This window comes from Phascolarctos cinereus, unplaced genomic scaffold (genome assembly GCF_003287225.1).
Source record: "Phascolarctos cinereus isolate Bilbo 61053 unplaced genomic scaffold, phaCin_HiC Scaffold_2;HRSCAF=192, whole genome shotgun sequence".
NCBI lineage: Eukaryota > Metazoa > Chordata > Mammalia > Diprotodontia > Phascolarctidae > Phascolarctos > Phascolarctos cinereus.
This window is the reverse complement of record NW_027555625.1, coordinates 169,808,822-169,834,081: the sequence shown is the minus strand read 5'-3', so window position 1 is coordinate 169,834,081 and position 25,260 is coordinate 169,808,822. Positions and strand designations below refer to the sequence as shown.

At 37.2% G+C, this 25,260-nt stretch overlaps 1 protein-coding gene across 1 annotated transcript in view; it reads right to left on the bottom strand.

Annotated features, from left to right (window-relative positions):
• The window catches only part of PAK5 (p21 (RAC1) activated kinase 5), a 304,602-nt gene that overhangs the window by 100,320 nt on the left and 179,022 nt on the right, over positions 1-25,260 (bottom strand). Inside the window, 1 exon segment of the mRNA XM_020985863.2 lies at positions 3,468-3,682. Coding sequence (XP_020841522.2) covers positions 3,468-3,682 — 215 coding nt within the window.

The following is a 25,260-nucleotide window of genomic DNA, read 5'->3' as shown; positions in this document are numbered from 1 at the left end:
TATCTTTGGTTCCTAGAACATAAAAGACATTTATAAGATAAATGTTTACCAAACTGAACTGAATTAGTTGGGGGCGAGGAATTAGGATTTGGGAGTCTTTATGAGACAGCTAGATGGCTGAGTGGATGGAGCACTGGGCCTGGAGTCAGGAAGACCTGAGTTCAAATATGGCCTCAGACACTTACTAGCTATATGGCCCCTGGCAAGTCTTTTAAGCACTTTTTGCCTTAATCAACTGGAGAAGGAAATGGCAGGTCATTCCAGTAACTTTGACAAGAAAACCCCATGGACAGTATGGCCCACAGAGTAATAAAAAGTCAGACATGACTGAACAACAATGAGATTCTCAGTGAGTCTATCTTTTGCTATGAAGAATCACTAAGAATGTCACAGGGATATAACAATTAAAATGAAGGTAAACTGAGGCACAAAGTTTCAGGCACAATCAATTTATGAGGAAAGCATGAATTTACCAATAAATAGTATCTCAGCTTCTTCAGCAAAGTTAAGACCCCAAACAAGGGGGACAGCACTCTTTTATAATTTGGGGAAGTCCAGAACAAAAAACAGTACTTTGTAGGTGGTGAACAAATTATGGTTGGTTACAAGAGCTCAATATCATGAAGGGAGAAATCAATATTATTGGTTACAGAGCTCAGGCATGGGGGACAATATGATTGGTTAGAAACTGGGAATGAGAGGTTAGTAACAACCCCTCCTTCCCTCCTGTGACTAAGAAATATCCATTGTTTGAGTCTACCTATGAGGTTAGAGACAGTGGACCACATTTCTTTGGGTAGTGAACTGGACTTCTTGAAGGGCTTGGTGATGTGAAGATAATAGACCAGACTCCTGGTGTCCACCGGCATTCCTTAAGGAGAACAGATTTCTTTGATGCAAGAATAGAACAGCGATTAGCAAGAGAGCTGGATTTCTAAACTTAACTCATTACAGGGCAGCTGAATTTCTGACCTAAGTTCAGAAACAAAGAACCATGACATGGGCAATTACAAAACAAAATCCATTAACTATAAATAGGATTGATTAAAAGATGATACAGAATTATTTCAGATTATTTCAGAGACTCTCAAATCTTAACTCCTCACTCCCAAGAGATTCAATTTAATTCAGTAAACATCCTCACTAGACTTTATCTTTGGAGCATAAAATACACAAGAGAGAAGAGAGAAGATGACTTTGCTTTGTACAAGTGTGAGACTAGATTCATCTTGGCTTTGTACATACTAGAAAACACTTGTTCAATCACATAAAGTAAGGCCAAGGTTGTGCATTACTGCAAAGGTTCAAGAGTTAGCACACTCATTGATTTTGAGTCATGGAAACTTATTTCATTGGGCTTCTAAAACTACAGGTCCTATTAATGGCATTTCAGTCTTTTCCACAAATCTATCTGTTGCCACCCTTTTTAGCATACTCTTTTAATGAAGTCAACATTTTCTGGAACAATGAATATCTTCTCTACAAGTTAGTAATTCTCAAGCTTTGTGGGTCATTTAAAAATATCATGATAAGTCTTCCATGACATGACACAGCAAATTTTATTTTTCTTTCCTGTCCATTATTATCGTAAACATTGTGAGAATCTAACATTTTGCCTACCTCTGATTTATACAAGTTAGGAGTGTCTTACCAGACCACATAATGACAAACTTTAAAATCAGGGGCAGACCACTACTACAGAAGGCCACTGGACTTCAGAGTCTCCAGGATTACTTATACTTCTTTTCTTTTTAAATTTTTTCCAAGTTACAGACAGAAGTGTCAATGACCTGCTACCTTTCGATCTTCTCCCTACTGGTTCCCTACCTTTACAATACATCCCCTCTCCTTTGTAGGAGCAGTTCAACCCTGCCCAAATTTGCCCTTACTAAAACCCAAACACATTTCTGTGCCCACAATAAAAGAAGAAAAAATACTCAAGGTTTCAAAAATGATTAATTTTAATTAATTCTTCCATTCCTCATAGTTACGTAGATAAAATTATTTGTAAATATCTACACATATATAATATATTTATATATATGTATGTATACATATATATATATATATATATATATGTACACACTATATTTTTGCACACATTTTATGGATTTTATATGGAGCCATTTATTCTCCCTGAAAATCAATTCAAAACAAAAACATATCTTTTTAATACCAAATAGTCTTTTGGTGGTGTTTTATATTTCTGATTCACAAAATACTATAGCCCACAAAGAAATAAAGATGAGATCAATCAGTGGGCAAAAGAAAGGGGCATAGTGGGTGGGAGCAGCCTGACTAACACAGCAATTAGACAACAATGAAGGAGAACTGAAGTAAAAAGGTGGCATCCAAGAAATGACATTGTACCTAAAAAAGGAGAAGAGCTGATCATTAGGTGAGAGCAAAGGAAAACTGTTGTACAATCCAGATGTCACACTGGGAGTCTTAAGATGTCCAAAAAAAAAATAAGGAAGACCCCTCACTTCACAAAGGTGAACCTTTTGTGGTTAACCTATGGGAGAAAATACAAGAATTGCCTAAAAAAGGCAGTCTTAAATGGTTTGCAATCTGCATCTTTGAGAACATCCATATTAATGTGATCACATTCCGTTTGAATGTTAAGTATAATCATTTATTAATTAATTCTGAACTATAGCATAACAAATGTCTCCCAGACATGCTTGCTACTTAGGAAGAATAGATACATGTCTTTATAATGCCCCAAAAGTCTTAAAATGCAGTTTTAAACTTTGATAGCCTATGTATGAATACATATATGTGTATATATATACATACATACCTGTGCATGTATATATAAATATATACACATATATCATTAATATTCATTCAATAATGAGCTAATAATCACTGTAAGTTTGAGAAGCTACACATAACGAAGTCAGTTTTTAAAACAACCACTTGAAGAAAGGTCACATCTATTTTGCAACTATATCTTATACAACTGAAGAGGGTATTAAATGGCTTGCAACTACAGGGGAGGGATTTATTCATATTTTGTTTTATAAACTGAATCACCTTTTTGAGTTATGGAAAGATTGATATTAAAGTACTGAAGTTACTCAATATCATATATAATGGAGGCATTCAAAAGGGTATCACTTACCATGTTTATACTTTGCCCCTAAATATGCCAAGGATCTCTGATTTCAGGAATGTAGGGAATTTCTGGTATGGAAATGTCATCCACCAACACGAGGACTAAACCATACATGCTTAAGTAAAAGGGGGATGCTTGAAGTATGCAGTTTAAGTGATTTGGCGCGGGTTACACAGGTAAGAAGTATCAGAGAGGATTTCAAGCTCAGTCTTTCTAATTCCAAGCTGAGAATTCTTTCCACTGTGCTGAGCTGCCTCCCAATTGTCCCTAAATATAGTTGATAAAATTAAATACAAGCAAACAAATGAAATCTTAAGTCAACCAGAGACCATCACTATCACAATACCTTCATGGGAGCAAGTTGAATGGGTGTGATGGATGAAGGGTCCACTACAGGCTTTGGTCGATTGGCTGTGTCTGCCAGCAAGCTGTGCCACTGCTGTGGGAGTCCTGTGAACTTCTGTTCTCGGGGATCAAACCCAGTATGAACTCTGTGCTCAAAATTAGATGGTCCAGAGATTTCAAGCCTTTTTTTTTTCTTGCCAAACATGATGGAAAACCCTAGAAAAGAGGAGAAGCCATTGTTTCTCACCATCATACACCACATCAAAAGCCAGTTGTTAATTGTTAACAAACATTTATATACCCTAGATAAATTATATATAGATTATTTATTATATCATATAATATATTATGTTATGGCCAGTTGGTGAATATTGCAATGGTTGTACCCCTAAAACATCTAGGGACATGTGTAGGTTGTGAAATAAGAAAAGTTTACTCTCTGGGCCCTTCTTTCAATTTATCTTTGTAGCTGTATACCCTCCACCTATCTGCTCCCCACCTCTCTATTCTCCCCTAAGCTTCTCAGAGCCACTTAGAAACAGTGTTCCACTTAAGCCTGCGTTCTATGTGTAGCATCCTGGATCTTCCTTACCTGTGCTTCTATCTTGGTACTTCTGTGGTAAGTTAATTTCTACTGAGGTATTCATGTCATATGGAGTCTGAATTGTTCCTTCTTCCTGACAACACACGAAGGATAGCACAAAAAGCTTTCCAAGATTCCTTAGCTTAAAGGTATGGATAATTTGGTGAAATTCAGACAATATGCCAACCTGGGAAGCTAGGGACTTTGGGGTAGAGGGCATTTTGTTACCTCTCCAAGACTAGCAAGTTGGCTGCTTATCAGGAGACATGATATTCAATTAATCTAATCTAATTCAATTCAGCCAACACTTACTCAGTTTGTATTTCCTACATGCAAAGCACCATGCTAGTGATACCAAAGTGAAGGACACAGGGCGTGGCCCCAATCTAAGAGGAATATAGCATGTACACAAACATACAAGTAAGAATAGAATAGGAGTAATTGGGGAGTAATTCGAGAACTCTTCAAGGAGAAGGTGGTACATGAGTTGGATCTCAAAGAAAAAAGAATTTCAGTAATAATAAGAATTGTTATTACATATACTACTACTACTAATTATTATAAATAACATTTGTATAGCATTTTACATGTTATCTCTTTTTTTTTCTTTCTAAGAATCCTATGAGATGCATGCTATTATTATTCCCATTTTATACATGAGTAAATGGAGGCAGAGGGGGAAAGGTGGCTTGCCCAGGGTCACAAAGCTAGTAAGTATTTGAGCTAAGATTTGAACTCAAAGATTTTTCCTGACTTTGGCTTCTGAGCTCTATCCACTGTAACATAAAGGTACTCATCCGGTAGAAGTAAAGAAGAAATACATTCTAGGCATACTGGATAACTTGCATTGAACATACATTGGTCAGAAAAGGCAGGATGAAATTAGGAAAAAGTTATTAGTCCATTTTGACTAGAAAATAGAGTGTATGAGGGGAACGATGTGAAATCCGGCCAGGGAGGCAAATTAGAACCAAATTAGGGAGGAGACAGACCAATAGTTTCACAAGATTGGGCAGGTTGGTGCTGCAGTAGGTCCTGAGTTCAGATCTGGTCTCAGACATTAACTGTGTAATCTGGGGCAAGTCACTTAATCTATTTGCCTAAGTTTTCTCATCTATAAAATTAACTGGAGGAGGAAATGGCAAACCATTCCAGTATCTTTACGAAGAAAACCCCAAATGGGGTCCTGAAGAGTCAGACATGACTGAAAACAATTGAATAACACCATTAACAAGATCATTCTGGCAAACACGAACAAATAAATTAGAAAAAAAATAGCGGCCATGTAAGAAGTTGTTCTAAAAGCTGGGTTAAGGAGAGTTGGTGATGAGTCCTGGACTTGTATTATGGTGGTAGGGATGAAGAGGAGGGCATACCAATGATGCTGTGGAGTTAGAATCAGCAGGACTTGCCTTGGAGTAGATATGGCAGGTGAGATGGAAGGAAGAGTGCAAGATGAGGACAAACTGGGAATTTTCAAATCCAGTTGGCTGAAAGAATGATGAAAATGAAGAAAACAGGAAATTTGATAGGTGGGACAGTTATCAGAAGATCAAGAATTGAAAATTAGAAGAGCCTCAACAAACCATCTCATCCAAGTCCCTCACTAATCAGAATTAGGAAACTGAAGCCCAGAGATGTTCAATGACTTGCTTGAGATCCCAAAAATTGGGATGTGAACTAGAAATCCAGCACTCTTTCTACTATACATGCCAAAGATGACAATAATGTTTGTATAGTGCTATTGACAAAACAACTTCTACATAATCAGCTTGTTTGATAGGACACTAGGGTTCCAACAGGAGAAGTGACTTGTGACCTCTGTGCCAGGAATAAGTATCAGCAACAGGACTCAAAGTCAGATTTTTATCAACGTCCAAAGTTTCTTACAATCCACCATACTCCTTCTTAATGAAAAATATTTTAAGTTATTTGAAAAAACTTGAGATTATAGTGGACTCAGTCACCAGGATAGCAATCATCACATTAAAAGCATTTGTAAAGAGGTAGTTTGCACATATTTACTTGAGAACAAATGCTAAGGAAATGATAGGCCAAATATACTTAAGTCTTGAATTGAAAGTTCAATCTTTTCTTCCTGATTGTGAGTTGCTCCTGCTGGTTGCTATGCCAATCAAGTTGAGGTGTATAAAGAAAATCTCAATTAGAAAATAATACCATTGGGATATTTAAATTAGGAGTAAGGAAATGTAAAGCTCGGGCAGAATAAGTCTGCCTACACAGCCTCTAGCAATACTATATAATGGTGCTTTGAACAGTAACAAAGTTCTTCTGTATGTAGAGTAAGGGTGAGTTAAAGGGTTGTAAGAGGAAATGATTGAAAAGGAAAAATGGAAAATCATTTTTTCTACCAAAACATTTGTCTGAAGCACAGGCTGTTAAGTGGCAGCAAGCTAAAACTGGATGAGTAATAAAATATTGGAAGAATAGAAGGGATCTCCAAATGTAGCAAGTATGAAGTCAGTCGTCTATCTCTACTCCATCTTGGTCAGATTAGAGTTGGAGCGTCTAGTTTGGGTGTGGGTACCATCTAGAATATCCGGAGAAGAGTGAACACCATAGTGAATGGGCCTGGAATCACAGATTATTAAGATCAGTTGCAAGGACTTAGGATATTTAGCCTGGATACAAAGAAGACTTACAGGGGACAGTTTGAAGGATCAGAGGGCTGTCAAGAGGGATTAGATTTCTTCTGCTTTTGACCATGGGTCTAACATGTGGAAGCTAAGAAGATAAAGATTTCTGATCAATGAAAGAAAAGAGAAACAAAACATCCCAATAATTAGAACTATCCCAAAGAAGAATGCTTTTAGTTACATAGAGCTCCTTTTCACATGAGGCCTTCAAGCACAAAGTGAATAGCCTCTTGGGTGTTATAAAGGGAATTTTTTTTCAGGGACATGTTGGCCTTTGAGGCCCCTATCTAAATCTGAGATTCTATAGCTCTATGATAAAGTCAAAGAGGTTGAGAGGTCTACTGAGAAACCAATCCTCCTCTGATCAGCCACTTGACTCCCCCCGGGTCTGTGGCCCAGAAATTAAGGAAGCAGCTGCTTCTCTGGAGCTGCAGTCGGGCCTGGGGTTGGGACCGAGGATCTCTCTCACCATGGTCACAGACTTTTCTTACTGTCCTTCTAAGTTGTCTTTGGCATTCGTGGGTTGAGAAGTCTGGAAACTACCATAGCTGCCCATGATCCATTCTTCTGAAGGCTGCTCCAGGTTCGCTGAGGCCTGGTTTGCCTGCGCACCCATGGTGAACTGCGTTCCTCTCTTGGCCTGGCCTGATAGACCTTTCTAATCAATCATCCAGGTTATCTTGGGCTCGAAAATTGTTTCCCTCTGTCTTTCTGTGGGTTCTGCTGCTCTAGAATTTGTTTAGAGCCATTTTTTACAGGTATTTGGAGGAGTTTGGGGGAAAGCTCAAGCAAGTCACTGCTTTTACTCCGCCATCTTGTCATCGCCCCACTTAACTACTTTTTGCCTAAGTTTCCTCAACTGCAAAATGGAGATAACAGCAGCACCTATCTCCTAGGGTTGTTGTGAGGATCAAATGAGAAATTATTTATAAATAATTTAGCATTTATTAGGTGTTATATAAATGCTTAATACCTTTCCTTCCTTTTTCTTCATAGTAGTGTCCATTCAATTGAACAATATATGTTATTACCAGAAGAATGCTGCTGAATAATAAAGACAAAGGAATCAGCCAACAGCCCAAACTCTAATGTCCCATTCTAAACCCATCACACAAGTCTGGTGGCTAATTCTAATCTCAGCCTTGACCCTACTCTTCAATCCTACTACTGGACTGGTGGGCTGGTTACATTTCCTTCCATTTCACTTCTCTCTCTCTCTCTCTCTCTCTCTCTCTCTCTCTCTCTCTTCTCTCTCTCTCTCTCTCTCTCCTTTTAAACTTAGAGTAGTTTTGTAACAATATGTTCCACCCATGGCAGTTTACAGCTCTTTTCCTATCAATCCATCAGTAAACCCTTTTTTTTTTTCTGGTGCCATGGAAGCTTTAGGAATTTTATTTTATTTTCTGGGGATGATGCTGAAGGTACTTTCTGCCATTTTAAAGATAGTTTTCTTTTTTTATCCTGAGCTTTATTGTTGTTTGCTTAAAGCACATCTGCGTTGAAACATTCCTTTTTGAGCTTTATTTCAAGGCTGAACATGGGGAAAAACACTACCCCCAGAATACCTCCTCCAGTCCATTCCCCTATTTCTGTTAACCACAACCCCATAACAAATATAAAGTCTATTCTCAAATCTTATGTGAGATCTTGAGATCCCATTCTGAATATAAATCAAGGAATTTGAATAGGAAGTGCATGATAATATATGGAAGTATTCTTTCTCCTTTTTGGAAAACTTTTTTTTTTTTAAGAATTACATGTAAGCCTGAGCAAATTAGTTCTGTGAGTTGCTTAGGGAAAAAAAGAAAAAAAAATGTGTCTCCTTGTAGTCAATCAGCCCTCTGGTGACAGGCCTCTCTGTACTTGGGTAGTCTGGTCTTCAGACAAGAATCCATCACTGTGCCAGTACTAGACATATTTCTGACATGATAGGACCAATCTAAGTTTGCACACCATTGGTGTAATCACCTGGGTCCATCTCCTTGCCACAATAAGCCACTAGATGAGGATATCAGTGAAGAAAATTGCTATAAAAGTGTGAATTATCATCATGATTCTCTGAGAGTAAAATTGGTAATATCAAATCATTGAATATTATTTGTTGTGCCTCTTACATGTAAAGCCCTATGATAAGTGGTATATGTTAAAATTAACCTCCAGTTCATAATTCACTACCACCCCCAAACTCCACAGAATTTCACTGATTCGTCCTAACATTTGCTGATCATCTAGTGTTCAGTATTGAGCTAAGCACTGTGAGGAATGCAAAGGATTACAAGATTGCCTTTGAAGGGCCCAAAAAGTGTAAGATATAGGCCAGTGTAAGTCAAAACTTCCAAACAATTTCAGGTATCTAAAAGTGGAAACTCCCTTATATCCTGTGAGTGAGTTCCCCTCACTTTAAGTCTTCAGGAAAAGGCTGGAGGACAAGCTGTAAAATACATTCTATAGAAAACTCTTCAAGAATCTGTTGAATAAACTATTTGGCCTCTAGGGTCTCTTTTCTAGCTCAGATGTTGTCAATCATGCCCTCACTTTAATGACAGGCAATATGGTACTGGAAAGTAGGCTGGTTCTAGAGTCAGGAAGACCTGAGTTTACATTATGTTTTCAATACTTACTAGCTGTGGCCAAATCATGTAAGTGTTCTAGGTGCCAGTCTTCTCAGAGGAAATTAGGCAGATAGGTGGGCAAGTGTATAAAGCCATCTGGGCCTGGAGTTTGGGAGACACAAATTGAAATTCAACCTCAGGTACTCATTACTAAAGTGACCCTGGGCAAGTTACTTAGCCTCTATGTAGCTCAATTTCCTTTGTTATAAAATAGAGATAAAAGCAGCACCTACTTCCCAGGATTATTGTGAGGATCAAATAAGATAATATTTGTAAAGTGTCTAGCATGATGCCTAGTAGGCATCAGAAAAACATTTATTCTCTTCTTTCCTTCTTCCTCATCTATAAAATGTGATTGATAACACCTGTAGTAACTACTTCACAGTAATACTGTCATTAATCACCATCATTATCATCATTCTGGACTGAAGAAACACAGAGTCTTTTAGAGAGATTTATTATCCTTGTGCATTCTTAAAATATATAAGCATATCCCCTCTCACCATTTCTTAATTTAAAAATATTAAAATTGACTCAATTTAGAAGAGAGGTTCTTAACTTTTTGTATCAGACTTCTAAGTGCACGATTGTAAAGGAATTATTTTTATCATATCATATATATATATATATATAATATATATTATGCCTAATATATAGATATATAATTATATTACCATATATTAGGTCTAACATATAGATATGTAATTATATTTCAATTATATTGAAATACAATGACCAAAATAGCAAAATACAAACAAACAAACAAGTTCATGGACTCTATGTTGAGGACTCCTGATTTAGACTTACTTTAAAATATAACTTTCAAGTGGATATAATTTATAGGCAGTTTCAGCTAAAAAGAAGTGCTGATTTACAAATGTAGCAACCAAAAATAGAGATACTAATAATCATTTTGCAAGCCTACAAAGAAAGGTCAATGTATCTCACCAAACAAGTAAGTTGAGGGCTTATAACTCAAAAGGGCTCAATCATATTTAGATTCATCTTGCATGATATGCAGCAGTTAACACAGATTGGTGTTCATTAAGGTTATTTGAATCATGCAATGACGAGTGAAGTTCTAATTCTAGCCTTCCTCACTCATGCCTCCATCTGCCTACAATATTTACAAAAGTTCTGGGACATCAGCAAAAGCTGCTACAGTACCATAATCACCACATTCATAGAATGTTGAGAGAGAGAGAGAGAGAGAGAGAGAGAGAGAGAGAGAGAGAGAGAGAGAGAGAGAGAGAGAGAGAGAGAGAAATGGAAGAAGACAGAGAGAGTGGGAGAAAGGGGAAGGGAGAGAGACAGAAAGAGACAGAGACAGAGAGAAAGAAAGAAATCTCTTTCTTTGAGGATTCAGTTGTATAAATTCACAAGTGCATGAACAGATGGAGATGTGAGGAAACCATGCGTGACAGACATATGTAACTACTGTCAGGTGGCTAGCCACTCTAGGGTAAGTGTGTGCCTAACTGTGTCTCAGTGTATTGTGCAAGCACTTCTATATGAATTCCAAAACTGATCTCAGTTCCAGTAAGGGAAAAGGGGGATAAAAAACAAAACATAAAACTAAAACAAAACAAAAAACCAAAACCTTAATGATAAAAGTAAAAAAAAAATGCTGTCTGATGACATTTGCCAGCCCAGAAAGTTGAAAGTTACCATTAGCCCTTCTCTTTATTCTATATAAGGTAAACAACGATAATCAACAAGGGAACCAGTCCTGGGCCTGCACACTTATTGCACTTCCAACTTCTTCACTTGTCCAAACTTTGATTTCTTTTAGACCTTGTCATAATTCATCATAGGATATTAGCTCCAGAGTTGGATGGGATCTCAGAGACCATCAGTTACCAACCCCATCATTTTACAGATGAGGAAACTCAGGTCCAAGGAGGACTTACTCAAGGTCACAAAAGGAATATTATAGGGCCTTGGCCAGCTAATCCTCAGGCACTTGAAAAATTGCAAGAAGTCAGGTGAAATAGTAAAATGCCAATGAAGCAATGGATGTATTTTTCAGAATCTGATCCTGTCTTCAATGTCTCATAACACGCATGAGGGGCGTACCTGTCAATTGATAGGAATCAGGTGTTATCTATGCTCTTAAATCTATTGCGGTACATTACCCTACCATGATCAAATAACCACTTAGTTTCATGAGTGTAAATATAGAATCCATAGACCTACAACATTTCAAAACTAGAAGTGACTGAGGAGACAACTTGACCCAACACACTCATTTTACAGATGAGTAAATTGAGGCCCACACGAGAAAGTAAATTGCTCACTGGGTTTATTCAACTGGTTAATGGAAGACATGGGACTAAAATCCAAGCATCCTAACTCCTAAAACAAATACATTTTCCATTGCCCTAAAATGTCTCAAATGCACAGCATTGTTGGGCTGTTCCAACCAATTTAGCAGAGCTATACCTTTTGGGAATTATAGGTATAGTGGTCATTATCAAGACCCTGAAAGTAACTCAAAGCTTGGAGGCCATTCTACTTTCCGTAGCACCTCTCAAAAGGTTTCTAAGAAAAATTACTCTAGGCACTGATATTGTCAATGACTTTTCCTTAGAGCTCTGTTCCTAGAGAACTCTGACCCTACTCCATTTGGTAACTGGTCTGCTCCTTTCCTCAAGTTCTCAGGCTAGGAGTTCTGTTCCTTCACAGAGCTCCATGCATTTTCTATGTTTCAACAAAGGTGGGCTTCTCTTGTGAACACCTATTTATCCGTATGTCTACACAGATACAGAAGTGTCTCCCAAGTGGGTCAAATTACTGGGGCAAAGAGGCCATTAATGTGAATTGGTCCCATGCTACTCTCTACCCATGCTTGTAGGTGAGAGGCTTACCATTCTGAAACTTCACTTCCAATTATTACTGGATGGAGAGGTACTGATGAAAAGGCCATGAGAGTTTATTTTAAATGGTGTTTGGTGTTTGGAGTACCAGCTGACAATGTATTTGATTATCTTGTGTTTCAAAAAATATTGAAATGATATTGTGATAACATCAAATGCTTGCTTAGGGAGTATAAGTAAAAACATATTGCTTAATATTAACTTTGGCTTAGGATGAAACTAGAATGTGTTGTTTTACCAGAGAGCTGGTGTATATTTCTTTTGGCAGCAGCTTGCAAAATTATTTTGTTAAACGTTTGGTTGATCCATTGTAGGAAAAGAAACATGACATTTTAAAAAAAGGCAAAGTACTTATTTTCTATAACATGTTCTAATTCTGAAAGGGATCTCATCATGGGCAGGTAGGCAGTACAGTAGATAGAGCATTGTCGCTGGAGTCAGGGAGATCTGAGTTCAAATCCAGCCTCAGACACTTGCCAGCTGTGTGACCCTGGGCAAGTCACTTAACCCTGACTGCCTCAAAAAAAAAAAAGAGAGAATTTCATTTTAGGGCAGCTAGATGATGCAGTAGATAGAGCTCCAGATCCAGCCTTGGAGTCAGGAGGATCTGAGTTCAAATTCGGCCTCAGACACTTGACACTTACTGGCTGTGTGAACATGGGCAAGTCACTTAACCCCAATTGCCTCACCAAAAAGAAAAAAAAATAAATTAAATTAAATTAAATTAAAGGGATTTCATCTAAGAAATGGTTAATGCTTAACATTCAGTTCTTTTCTGGTGTTAGAACAAGTAAAAGTGCTCAACATTGTGAAAATATAAAAATTATTAATATTTAACTTTTGAATGCACTATAAAAATAGCACATTGCATCTGTCTAGAGCAAAGATTCTTCACCTATTTGTGTATGTATCATAGAGCCCTCTGGCAGTGTGATGAAGTCTATAGACTCCTTTTCAGAATGCTATTTATTGCTAACATTGATAATTAAAGGATATGCTAGATTTCAGTTAGAAATTAGTAAAAATAAGGATGGAATGTTTTCCCACCCACATTCACAGACCCTTTGAAATGAGTCTATGGATCCCAGCGTAAAAACTCATTGTCTAGAGATAACTACTTTCACAAACTTCAATACTCATGACAAAATTTGGTTTCTTTCCCCACAAACACTTCTTTGACAACTTCACATCACATCTATTCTCCTGTCTTTGGATTTATATGTCACTGTTCTATCTATGTATACCACCAACTGAAAAAAAAATTAATCCCATGCTACCTTATTTAGTTCCTTATGTTTTCAACTAGATGGTCAGCTAGAAGGCAATGAATATGTACCACATTATTTTGTAGCCTCCCCCCTTTATATTTCATATACAATAGATGTTTAAAAATTAGATTCCAATAACTCTCTGGTTATGCATAGTGAGGGAAGGCATCACGATCTCTGTTTTACAGTTCAAGAAACAGAAATGCAGTGAGGGTAAGAAATTCGTCCAATAGCACAGAGCTAGTTATTATAGAGCAGATACTAGAGGCTTGGTCCTTGTGGACTCAGCCCTTTTATCTTCTCACCCTATCTTTATTTTATGACTGACATCTCAGGCAAATTATGAATTGAACAATTTCAGACCAGCCTAAGACAAGATACTTTTGAGAGTGTGCTACCTGGGAACCTTCTTCTGGGGTCAGCTCACCTAATGATGACAACTCATATTTATACCATTAACCACTCTCTTCACAGGATTTAGATAATGTAAGTATCCTTATTTATCCATGCTTTCCCAGTAATAATAGCTAGTCAGTCAATGAGCATTTCTCAAGTACTCACTAAGTGCCAGGCACAGTGCTAAGTGCTGGAGATACAAAAAAAAAATCCAACCTCAAAAAAGTAAAAGACAATCCCTATTCTTCATAAGCTCACAGTCTATAAAATGGCATCATGTTTTCCATGATTGAACATGGACGACCTATATCAAAATGCTACTGTCTCAGTGAGAGAGGAGGTAAGAGAGAGAGAAGGAAAATTTGGAACTCAATTTTTAAAAAAAATGACTGTTAAAAATTGTCTTTAACTTGGGGGAAGTATTAAAAAACAAATAAAAAAACCTCACAGTCTAATGGGGAAGACAAAATGCCAACAACTATATACAAGAAAGATATATACAGGATAAATTGGAGGTAGTCAATGGAGGGAAGTTACTAGCATTAGCATTTATATAACACTTTAAGGTTTGCAAAGCACTTTACATATGTTATCTCATTTGATCCTTACAGTAACACAATAAGTGCTACTACTTGCCTCATTTTGCAGCAGAACTGAGATTGAGAGAGGTTAAGGGACTTGCCCATGGTCACACAGTTACTGGCTGAGATGGGATTAAAATTCAGGTAGTCCAATATTCTAACCATTTCACTGCTTCCAGCAGATGAGGAAATTGAGATTCAGATTGGTTATTTGTCAGTGCTTACAAGACAGTGAAGAGGAAAATCAAAACTCAAACCTCCATTGCTCTGCCTCCAAAATAGGTGCCCTTTCCACTCCATCTCATGCTCCTGAGGTAATAGGTTTAATAGATTTCTGCTTTGCTTTCTCACTCTTCTCTCCTCACAGAGAAGTTCCATGTTCCTATAGCCCCATCCTAATTCTTTCTTAGCCTGGAGAAATACAATCACTGCCTTTTAGGACATTGAAAATGACTCATTAAGCAGAGGATGACAGTGGACCCAGAGAAAAGAACACCCTTTTCCTAGGGAGAAGCTTTCACTGCCAGCTTTGACTGTCTCTGAGATTATGGGGCTTCCTTTTCTTTGCTGCTTTCAGGACTCTCTTTTGCCCTCCTAGGCTTGGCTGCCCTGGCCAGAGACCCTGCCTTGGTGGAATCACTGACTTCCCAGTCTAGTGGAGTGGGCTGGTATGAGTTGGAGGCCACTGAATGGCCTCCTGAAGGATGGGGAAGAAAGAGACAAGGTAAGTGGAACCAGAGCTAAGCCGTTTGGGGACTCCTTTGTTGCCTATGCTACTACCTGAAAGTTGGCTTCCATCTTTTGGCACCAACTAATTAGGCAGTAAATTTTTCAGTCTCTAGGGTCATAAAGGGAATTTAATGTATATACTGCATAATTAAAGTTTCAAGCTATACAGGTAGCTAACTTGAATTTCCCCCTTACGCACAGTAGGAATGGAATTCGTGAAATAAAAAATGTACTCTTTAATGCTTGCTACAGCTTAAGGCTTACTCTTCTTTTGCTACCATGCTCATGAAGACACTTTCTTTTTCTTCTTCTCAAATCACACTTGAGAGCGTATTAAGTGAAATAATGGGTAGTGCATCAAAAGTACTTACCTAAGTTTAGATCATTTAGATTTAATACTGAACTTGCCACTAGAGGAAGAAAGATGGCATTTTGTATGAAATACCACAGAAGAAATGCATCCAGAAAGAGAGGAAATAGAGAGGGATACCTTTCTAGGTTCTTTTCAAGAACACTACAAATATGGTGGAGTTTTGAACTGATCCAACCATTGTGGAGAGTAATTTGGAACTATGCCCAAAGTGCTATAAAACTGTGTGTACCCGTTGATCCAGCAATACCACTTCTAGGTCTGTATCCCAAAGAGATTATGAAGGGAAAAAGGACTCACATGTACAAAACTATTTATAGCAATTCTTTCTGTGGTGGCAAAGAATTGGAAACTGAGGGGATGCCCATCAGTTGGGGAATGGCTGAACAAGTTTTGGCATATGAATATAATGGATTACTATTGTTCTATAGGAAATGATGAACAGGCAGTTTTCACAAAAACCTGGAAAGACTTACATGAACTGATGCTGAGTGAAGTGAGCAGAACCAGGAAAACATTGTACACAGTAATAGCAACACTATGTGATGACCACTCTGATAGACTTAGCTCTTCTCGGAAATACCATGATCTAAGACAATTCTACAAGACTCAGGATGGAATGTAGTACTCCCATCCAGAAAAAGAACTATGAAGTCTGAATGCAGATTGAAGCATACTATTTTCTCTTTTTTTTTCTCGTAGTTTTCCCCTTGTGTTCTGATTCTTCTAATCAACATAATAATGTGGAATTTATATTTTATGTGATTGTATATGTATAGGCTATATCAGATTGTATGCTGTCTTAGGGAGGGAAGGGAGAAAAAAATTAAAACTCAAAATCTCAAAAAAGTGAATGTTGAAAACTATCTTTGCCTTTAATTAGAAAAAAACTGAAGAAAAAAGGATACTATAAATAGATATGTAGCTCTATATACATATACACATATGTGTGTATATATGTATATGTGTATATATGTAAGTGTGTGTTTTACTATGAAGCAGGAAGTACTATGAACCACTCCACCAGGTTTATAGTTATAATGCTTTTAAGGGAAAACAGCATAAATTATATAGTAGCAATTTAGGAAGAAATTACAAAAACCTTGAAGTTGGAGCATATTTAACCTAAAATTAACGATATTTTTCCCAAAATAAATTTTGGTGAGCTATTGGTTTAATGCTTTTCTCAACAGAAAAGTATTGTTTCCTTTTCTCAAAGCAGAATATTATTTTTTAACTGATTAATTTATTTTTAGTTTTCAATGTTCACTTCCATAAACTTTGAATTTTAAATTTTCTCCACCTCCCTTTTTGCCTCTCTCCCCAAGACAGCATGCAATCTGATATAGGCTCTATATACACACTCTTATTAAACATATTTTCATGTTAGTCATATTGTAAAGAAGAATTAGAACCAATAGGAGGAACCCCAAGAAAGAAGAAACAAAACAAGACAGAAGGAAAAAACAGGGCAAATAGTATGCTTCAATCTGCATTCTGACTCCATAGTTCTTTTTCTGGATGTCAATAGCATTTTCCATTGTGAGACTTTTGGAGATGTCTTAGATCTTTGCATTGCTGAGAAGAGATAAGTCTATCAAAGTTCATCATCATGTAACGTGGCTATTACTGTGTACAAAATTCTCCTGGTTCTGCTCACTTCACTCAGCATCAGTCCATACAAGTCTTTCCAGGTTTTTCTGAAGTCTGCTTGCTCATCATTTCTTACAGCTCAGTAGTATTCCATTACATTCATAAGCCACAACTTGTTCAGCCATTCCCCAAGTGATGGGCATCCCTTCAATTTCCAATTCTTTGCCACCACAGAAAGAGCTGCTATCAATATTTTTTGTACATGTGGGTCCTTTTCCCTTTGGGGTACAGCCCTAGAAGTGGTATTGCTGGGTCAAAGGGTATGCACACTTTTATGTCCTTTGGGCATAGTTCCAAATTGTTCTCCGTAATGGTTGCATCAGTTCACAACTCCACCAACAATGCATTAATGTTTAAATTTTCCTACGTGTTGTCCAACATTTATCATTTTCCTGTTTTGTCATGTCAGCCAATCTGACAGGTGTGATGTGGTACCTCATAATTGCTTGGATTTGCATTTCTCTAATAAATAGTGATTTAGAGCATTTCTTCATATGACTATAGATAGCTTTAATTTCTTCCTCTAAAAACAGGCTCTTCATATTCTTTGACCATATATCAATTGGGGAATGACTTGTATTCTTCTAAATTCGACTTAATTCTCTAGATAGTTTAGAAACAAAGCCCTTATCAGAGATGCTGGGTGTAAAAATTCTTTCTCAGTTTTCTGCTTCCCTCCTAATCTTGGTTGCATTGGCTTTGTTTGTGGAAAAAAGTTTCAATTAAAAGTAATCAAAATTATCCATTTTGCATTTCATAATGTTCTCTCTCTCTTTTTGGTCATAAATTCTTCTGTTCTCCATAAATCTCACAAGTAACCTATTCTTTGTTCTCCTAGTTTGCTTATAGTATCAGCCTTTATATCTAAATTGTGTACGCATTTTGACTTTATTTTGGTATACTGTGGAAGATGTTGGTCTATGCCTAGTTTCTGCCATACTCTTTTCCACTTTTCCCAGCAGTTTTTGTCAAATACTGAGTTCCTATCCCAGAAGCTGGTGCCTTTGGGTTTATTAAACAGTAGATTACTATGGTCATTTACTACTGTGTCTTACATGCCTAACCTATTCCACTGATCCACCACTCTATTTCTTAGCCCGTACTGAGTAGTTTTGATGATTGCTGCTTTATAATACAATTTAAGATCTGGTATGGTTAGGCCACTTTCCCTAGCATTTCTTTTCATTCCCTTTTATTCTTCCAGATAAATCTTTGCATTATTTTTTCTAGCTCTATAAAATAAATTTTTGGTAGTTTGATCAGAATATTATTCTTAATGGAAAGAGTATTAAGGGCAGCTCACTTCTGTACTCCTTCCCTTGTGTTCTCCACAAAACAGCTTGCATTTCTGAGATTTCTTGACAGATCCCTTAGACTCAGACATCATCTCTCAGTTTGGCCCTCCATTCATTCTTTGGTTCCCTCTGCCTGTACTAGTCTCCTAAACCATTCTACCTGATCTGTTCTCTAAGAGCTTCATTTCCTACTCACCTCATCTTATCTCCACTGTTTGCTTTGTAATTTTGGAATCAAATGCACCTTCATCTGGGCCCATGGTACCTATATAAGTAAGGCTTATATTCCTTTTGACTACTTCATCCTGTTACTGTTGTAGCCCCAATCCTAACAGAAGACAAAACATATTTGTCCCTTTTGGGGGGCATGAGGGAACTTCCAATGAAAGCTAGGAAGTCATGAATTTTCAGTTTTATGTGCAATCATCTTTTTTTTTATTGTACTATGTTGTGGAAATGCTTGTTTTATTCCATAAATTAAAAAATAAAATTAAATAAAGAGAGCTATGAAGTCTGAGACTTTTGAATGCAGAAAAAGTTAGTGATTGGAACTAGTGACAATTTTATCTGTGAAATAAATGGACATTACCATAGTACCTTGAATAGGAATAATATCAACTAATATATTGTATATGGAAAACTCTATATGACCTATTGCATACTATGGAAATGTTAAAGTCTTTTTATTGTTGCTTATTATTGTTATTGTTGTTGTTGTTGTTGTATGATGGAGAGGCAGTATGACAAAATGGCATAATCCTAGACTAGGAATCAGGAAGAAGTAAGTTCTAATCTAGTCTCTGACACTTACTAGCAATGTGACAATGGACTGATCGTCTAACCTCTAAGCCTCTGAAAACTATCTAAGATGGTGTCAAATTCAAATAGAAATAAGGGCCACTAAACATAAGGATACATAAGGATCCTTGTGGCAGCACAATGACTTAGAAAACCATGTATTAACATCTATGTTTTTCTGCATTTTCATTTACTTTGTTAAATATTTCCCAAGTACATTTTAACCTGGTTCCTACTTATCCTGATGACCTAAGACATAACTTTCAAGCTAGAGATGGATTGTGATCTGGGTTGGTTTCTCATACTGACAAAATCATAGATCCTTACAACATTAACCTATTATCAGACAATATGGTCATACTACATTGACTGAGTACTTCAAGAACATACTCGTAGTTATGATATGAAGGAACTGTTTCCTTTAAATGCAGCTCATGGTAGTACGGTATATACTGTATATAAAAGAATATTTCCACAGAGAATCTGAGAATTGGGAAGGGATCCCCTTCCCAGTCTCTACTTGGATAAGATCCTTTCTGCAACATTCCTAATGATTATTCAGCTAGGTAGCACAGAGGATGGAATACTGGACCTAGAATTAGGAAGACCAGAGTTCACATATGGCCTTAGACACTTCCTAGCTGTGTGATTCTGAGCAAGTCATTTAACCTGTTTGTCTCACTTCCCCCACTTATAAAATGAAGATATCTTGCAGGGTTGGACTTAGGATCAAATAAAATAATATTTGGAAAGCTCTTAGCTTGGTGTCTGACAGATAAATGCTCATTTCCTCCCTTTTTTCATCTTAGAATTTCAATGTGTAGCTTATTCAGGGTTAGTCACACATATATTATTATATAGGCAGCTGACTAGACAGTGTCATTTGAGGGGTGTAAAAAGAAAAGACTTTCTAATCAAAAAATACTCATTATTATAGTGTCAACTTCACCAGGGTGAAATATGAATTTTAAAGGCATGAAGACATTTCATTATCTAGAAGAAATAGCATTATTATAGCCTGCCTAGCATCAAAGCCTTGAGGAGTAAGGAGTAACCTCCAGTACTGCCCTGAGGCTGACAGAAGGACTCATCCAGTCACAATGCCACATTTGGATTTGGTACCACAGAAATTGTGCTAAGTCTGGGCCCACTCTCCCCCAAAACCAAGATGGTGATGGGGAGAGTGTGCCTCAACCTCCACCCAAAGCACTGGAGGAAACGTTTGAATTTTCGTCACTGGTATAACTTTAAAGAACCACAGTCCTTAGTAAATATAAATAAAGGTATTGGCAAATGTACTAGTTTGATAACTAATTTATCGTATTAGCAATCTGACCCAATGTCCTAGAGCAGACACTATGACTTGAAGAGAACAGGACAAAGTAGGGAAATATCTAAAATGTGGAACCACAAAGTGGAGGCAGCCTTGGTGGGCATGACTAGTGAATGCTATCTATTGATGAGATGATAAAAGGAATTAACTGAATATAAAGAGTGCTCAATGCAACATTTGGTCTCGTGCTAACCCTGGCTCTAAATCAAAAGAACTTAATCACATCAGCAAGTAATACTTTTCCAACAGCCAGATTTCTCTTCGCACTGCTGAAGCAAGTCAAGTCAGCAAAATGGAGGAAAAGCTTAGTAAACAAAGTCTTGGTTGGCTGGTGCTAAGTCCACTAAACCACAGCCCAAGTGAAGCAGTATGGTAGAATGGCTTTGGAGTCACAAGACTTGAGTTCTAATGACCACTCTGAGACTTATTACAACATGTGGGACATTGGGCAAATCAATGAACCTCTCTGGGTTCTCAATTTCTTCATCTTTAAAATGAGAGTGTTGGAGTAGTCTCTGAAGCTCCTTCAAGCTCTGAGTCTATGATGCTATGATAAGAACAGTTCTGCAGTAAGATGATATTTTGAAGATTCAAAGTTTCTTCAGTATGGATTCTCCATCTACTAATACATATCATAACCTCTTTCTTGGGAACTGGGTAGATTCTGAGAATTTCTTCATTGGGAAAAAAAAAAGACAACAATCCACCAGTCTGCCTGTAGCTGAACTACTGATAGTCCTTTCTGCTTGTAGCTATGCTGGAGCTCAGTGAGAGACACAAAAACATTCACTGGGCTTGTATGAAAATCTTTCCAGCTTGGTGGCACCTGCCAGGGTACAGCCTTCAAGAAACTAGACACCTCCCTCTCCTGAGGGGTCTTCAGATCAGTTATTACATGAACAGAATGAAAAATAAACTGATCTTTAAATTCCAGAGTCCTGAATACACATTCTTCTCTTTTGAAATCACTCAACCACTCAAACTCACCTACTTTCTTTGAGAAGAATCTCCTGCAGATCAGCCTTTTTAAATGAGCATTCATTCTCATAGAACCAGGACGTAGAAGACATTTGTTTTGAAAACAGACAATTGTTGATACAGGTGCCTTATATTTTAAAGCTATTCATCCCTTTTAAAATTATAGTCTAACCTCACAGAGCTGATTTCAGATGCTGAATTACTTAAATATCAGTAACATCAGGTTACTAAATATGCTGGGAGGAATGCTCCCTTGCTAGCTTAGTAGTTAGAATGCTGATTCTTGGAGTCAAGAGGATCCAGGTTCAAATCCTACTTTCCACACTACTGGATGGTGGACCCTGAGGAAATAATTTAACTTCTCAGCCTCAGTTTCTTCATCTGTATAAAAAGGTTAATAATACTTCTGTTACCTATGTAACATAGTTGTAGTAAGGCCAAAGAGAGATACATATACAAACTGCATTCCAAACCTTAGAGTGCAATGAAAGTAATTGTTATTATATTGCTATCCTACAGCAATGATATCAGAAGGTCTCATGTGAAATAGCCCCAAAACAGGATAACATCCTCTTGGAATCAGAAACCAAATTCTATATCTCACAATGTACTGGATAGAACACTAGACTTATAGTCAGGAAGACATGATTAAACAGTACTTCAAACACTAGCTATATGACCCTGGACAAGCCACTTAACCTGAGTCTCCATTTCCTCATCTATAAAATGGGCATAACAATATCTGCAGCACTTACTCCCTACCTCACAAGATTTCCAGTGAGGAAAAAAGTAACTGCCCAAACCAAAATATTCATCCCTATCCAACAACCTCCATATTTGTTGTCTCTCTCATTACAAGGTAAGCTCCTTGAGGGTGAGTATTATATTTTATATTGTCAATTCCCAGTGCTTTCTGTATCATAAATGATTAATAAATATTTTGAAAAATGCATTCATGTATGTCATGTTGATTACCCACTTCATTATTTATTTGCTTTTCATAGAGTCATCAGGTAGAAATCTACTTTAGAAATCATTTAGTTCAACCCACTCATTTTATCAATGGATCCAGAGAAATGAAGTCATTTGCTCAAGGTCACACAGCTAATAAATAGAACGTGAGCTGTACCTGAATCTTATGGCTTCCAGTCCCAGTTTTCTTCACATTATATGTATATGTATATGTATATGTGTGTGTATATGTATATGTATATGTATATGTATATACACACGCACACACACACACACACACACACACACACACACACACACATATATATATATATATATAGGCTCTCTCTTCCTTTGCTTTTGTGAACACTCAGGTCTTTAAGACTTGATTCTTCACCCCACCCCCTCCTTGGACAGGTTCAAGAGTAGGATTCCCCAACTAGTAGCATTTGCAAACCCTCAGGATCACTAGGCTTCTCATGATTGACTGTGGTTTTCTGCATAATACAAATAGCATTTCCCAGGTTGATCTTTTGTCACCTAATTCTTAAAATTCACAGATGATTAAAGAGATGCAATTTTGTATTCATGCTCAAAGACATAAAAATATCTCAGTTGGAAAAGTTGTCAAATTTGCAAATGTGACAGGCAGGCCTCTTCCCTTGTTTTCAAAAATATAAAGGAACTCAGACTTGGACAGGTAGGAATCTCATTTAGCCTTAATGATGTCTGTATTTATACTGGTCAGAGTATAACGCTTCTCTAATGTAGCTCTCTTTCATTTGAAGGTCATATTTTAACACTAGAGAGTCATGAGAATCTGTGATTAAAAAAGGGCAGCAGGGATATTGATGTCTCAAAAGAAAGTTATCATCTCTTTGAATTGCTTTAAAACCAAAGAGAGCTACTTTACCTTCTCCCCGTCTATGAAAGGAGTCATTGAGTCATTAAAATGTCAAAGACTAGGGTCTCTGATTCATTTTTTAATTAATTTATTTTGATTTATCAACAATCACTTCCTAAGCTTTTGAGTTTTAAATTTTTCTCCCCCTCCCTCCTCAGCTCCTTCCCCAAGATGGTGCACAATCTGATATAGGATATACGTATATATTCCTATTAAACATAATTTCACATTAGTGATGTTGTAAGTAAGAATTAGAACCAATAGGAGGAACCACCAGAAAGAGGAAACAAAACAAAAGAAAAAACAGCAAATAGTATGCTTCGATCTGCATTCAAACTCCATAGTTCCTTCTTGGGATGTGGATAGCAGTTTCTATCATGAGACCTTTGGAGACGTCTTAGATCCTTGGATTGCTGAGAAGGGCTAAATCTATCAGCGTTAGTCATCTGATTCATTTTTTTTTAAAGGAATTGCTGGGAGAAAGAAAATGGTGGTAGAGTAGATAAAGCCCTAAATTTAGAGTCAGAAGACCTGGGTTCAAATCTTAGCTTTATTTGCTACCTGTGTGACCTTGAGCAAGTCCCTTTATGTCTCTAATCATCAGTTTCTTCACCTGTAAAATGGGCAGTCTAGATGATCTCTAAAGTCTCTTCCAATTTATAGTCTATATGTCAGTCTTCCAAGAAATTACTCTGATTTATATATTTTGATATCCCATAAAAACATAGAGGTATTTCCTTCCTCAACAAAAAGGGTAGGGTGGCAAATGTGGAGATTTTCCCACAGCCAGAAAAACTTGGAAACCAATACCACTTAAGCACTGAAGTGTTTTTTTCTGGCTCACTCTAAAACTGGGGTTCTCAAACTTTTTTGACTGTCATAGATTCCAACCCTCTGGCAATCTGGTAGAGCTTCCAGACTGCTTCTTAGAACAATGTTTTTAAATGCGCAAAATAAAATACATAGGATTACCAAAAAACCCTATTATATTGAAATAGTTATCAAAATATTTAAAACAGAGAAATTGACATAGCCTGGGTTAAGACCCCTGCTCTATCTACCCATCAGCTCTAGCCTTGAATTTTGCTTTATTTTTTATTGATCTACCATCCCGAGCAGAGAGAAAATAAACCTACAGCTCTTTCAAATATGGTAGCATAGTAGATAGAATGCAGGGCCTGGAGTCAGGAAGATTCATCTTCCTGAGTTCAAATCCGACCTCATACATTTACTAGTTACGTGACCCTGGGCAAGTCACTTAACCCTGTTCATCTTATTTTCCTCATCTATAAAATGAGCTGGAGAAGGAAATGGCAAACCACTCCAGTATCTTTGCCAAGAAAACCCCAAATGGGGTCACAAAGATTCAGACACAACTGAAAATGACTGAACAACAACTTTCAAATATGTCCATTCCTTGACGGGAACTCCATGGGACTGAAATCTCTTACCTATAAATAAGAAATAAACATAATCCTCATCCTTTTTATTCCCCCCACCCTACACAATTATGTTCCTCAGTTCAATCTGCCTAAATTAGGCAAAGTCAAGAGGTCTGATAATAACAGCAACAATAATAGTAATTTGCTTTTTTTTATTGTGACACCCTTGCCTTTAAGCCACACCACTGTGAATCTCTTTCCAGATGAATTTGGAGAATACCTGTCACATGAAGCTTGCAAGATACAATTAGAAGCAAGGATAACAATGAAGTTACAGGAAAAGATTCATTCTCTCTCTCTCTCTCTCTCTCTCTCTCTCTCTCTCTCTCTCTCTCTCTCTTCTTTCTCTCTATTTCCTTTTTCATTTA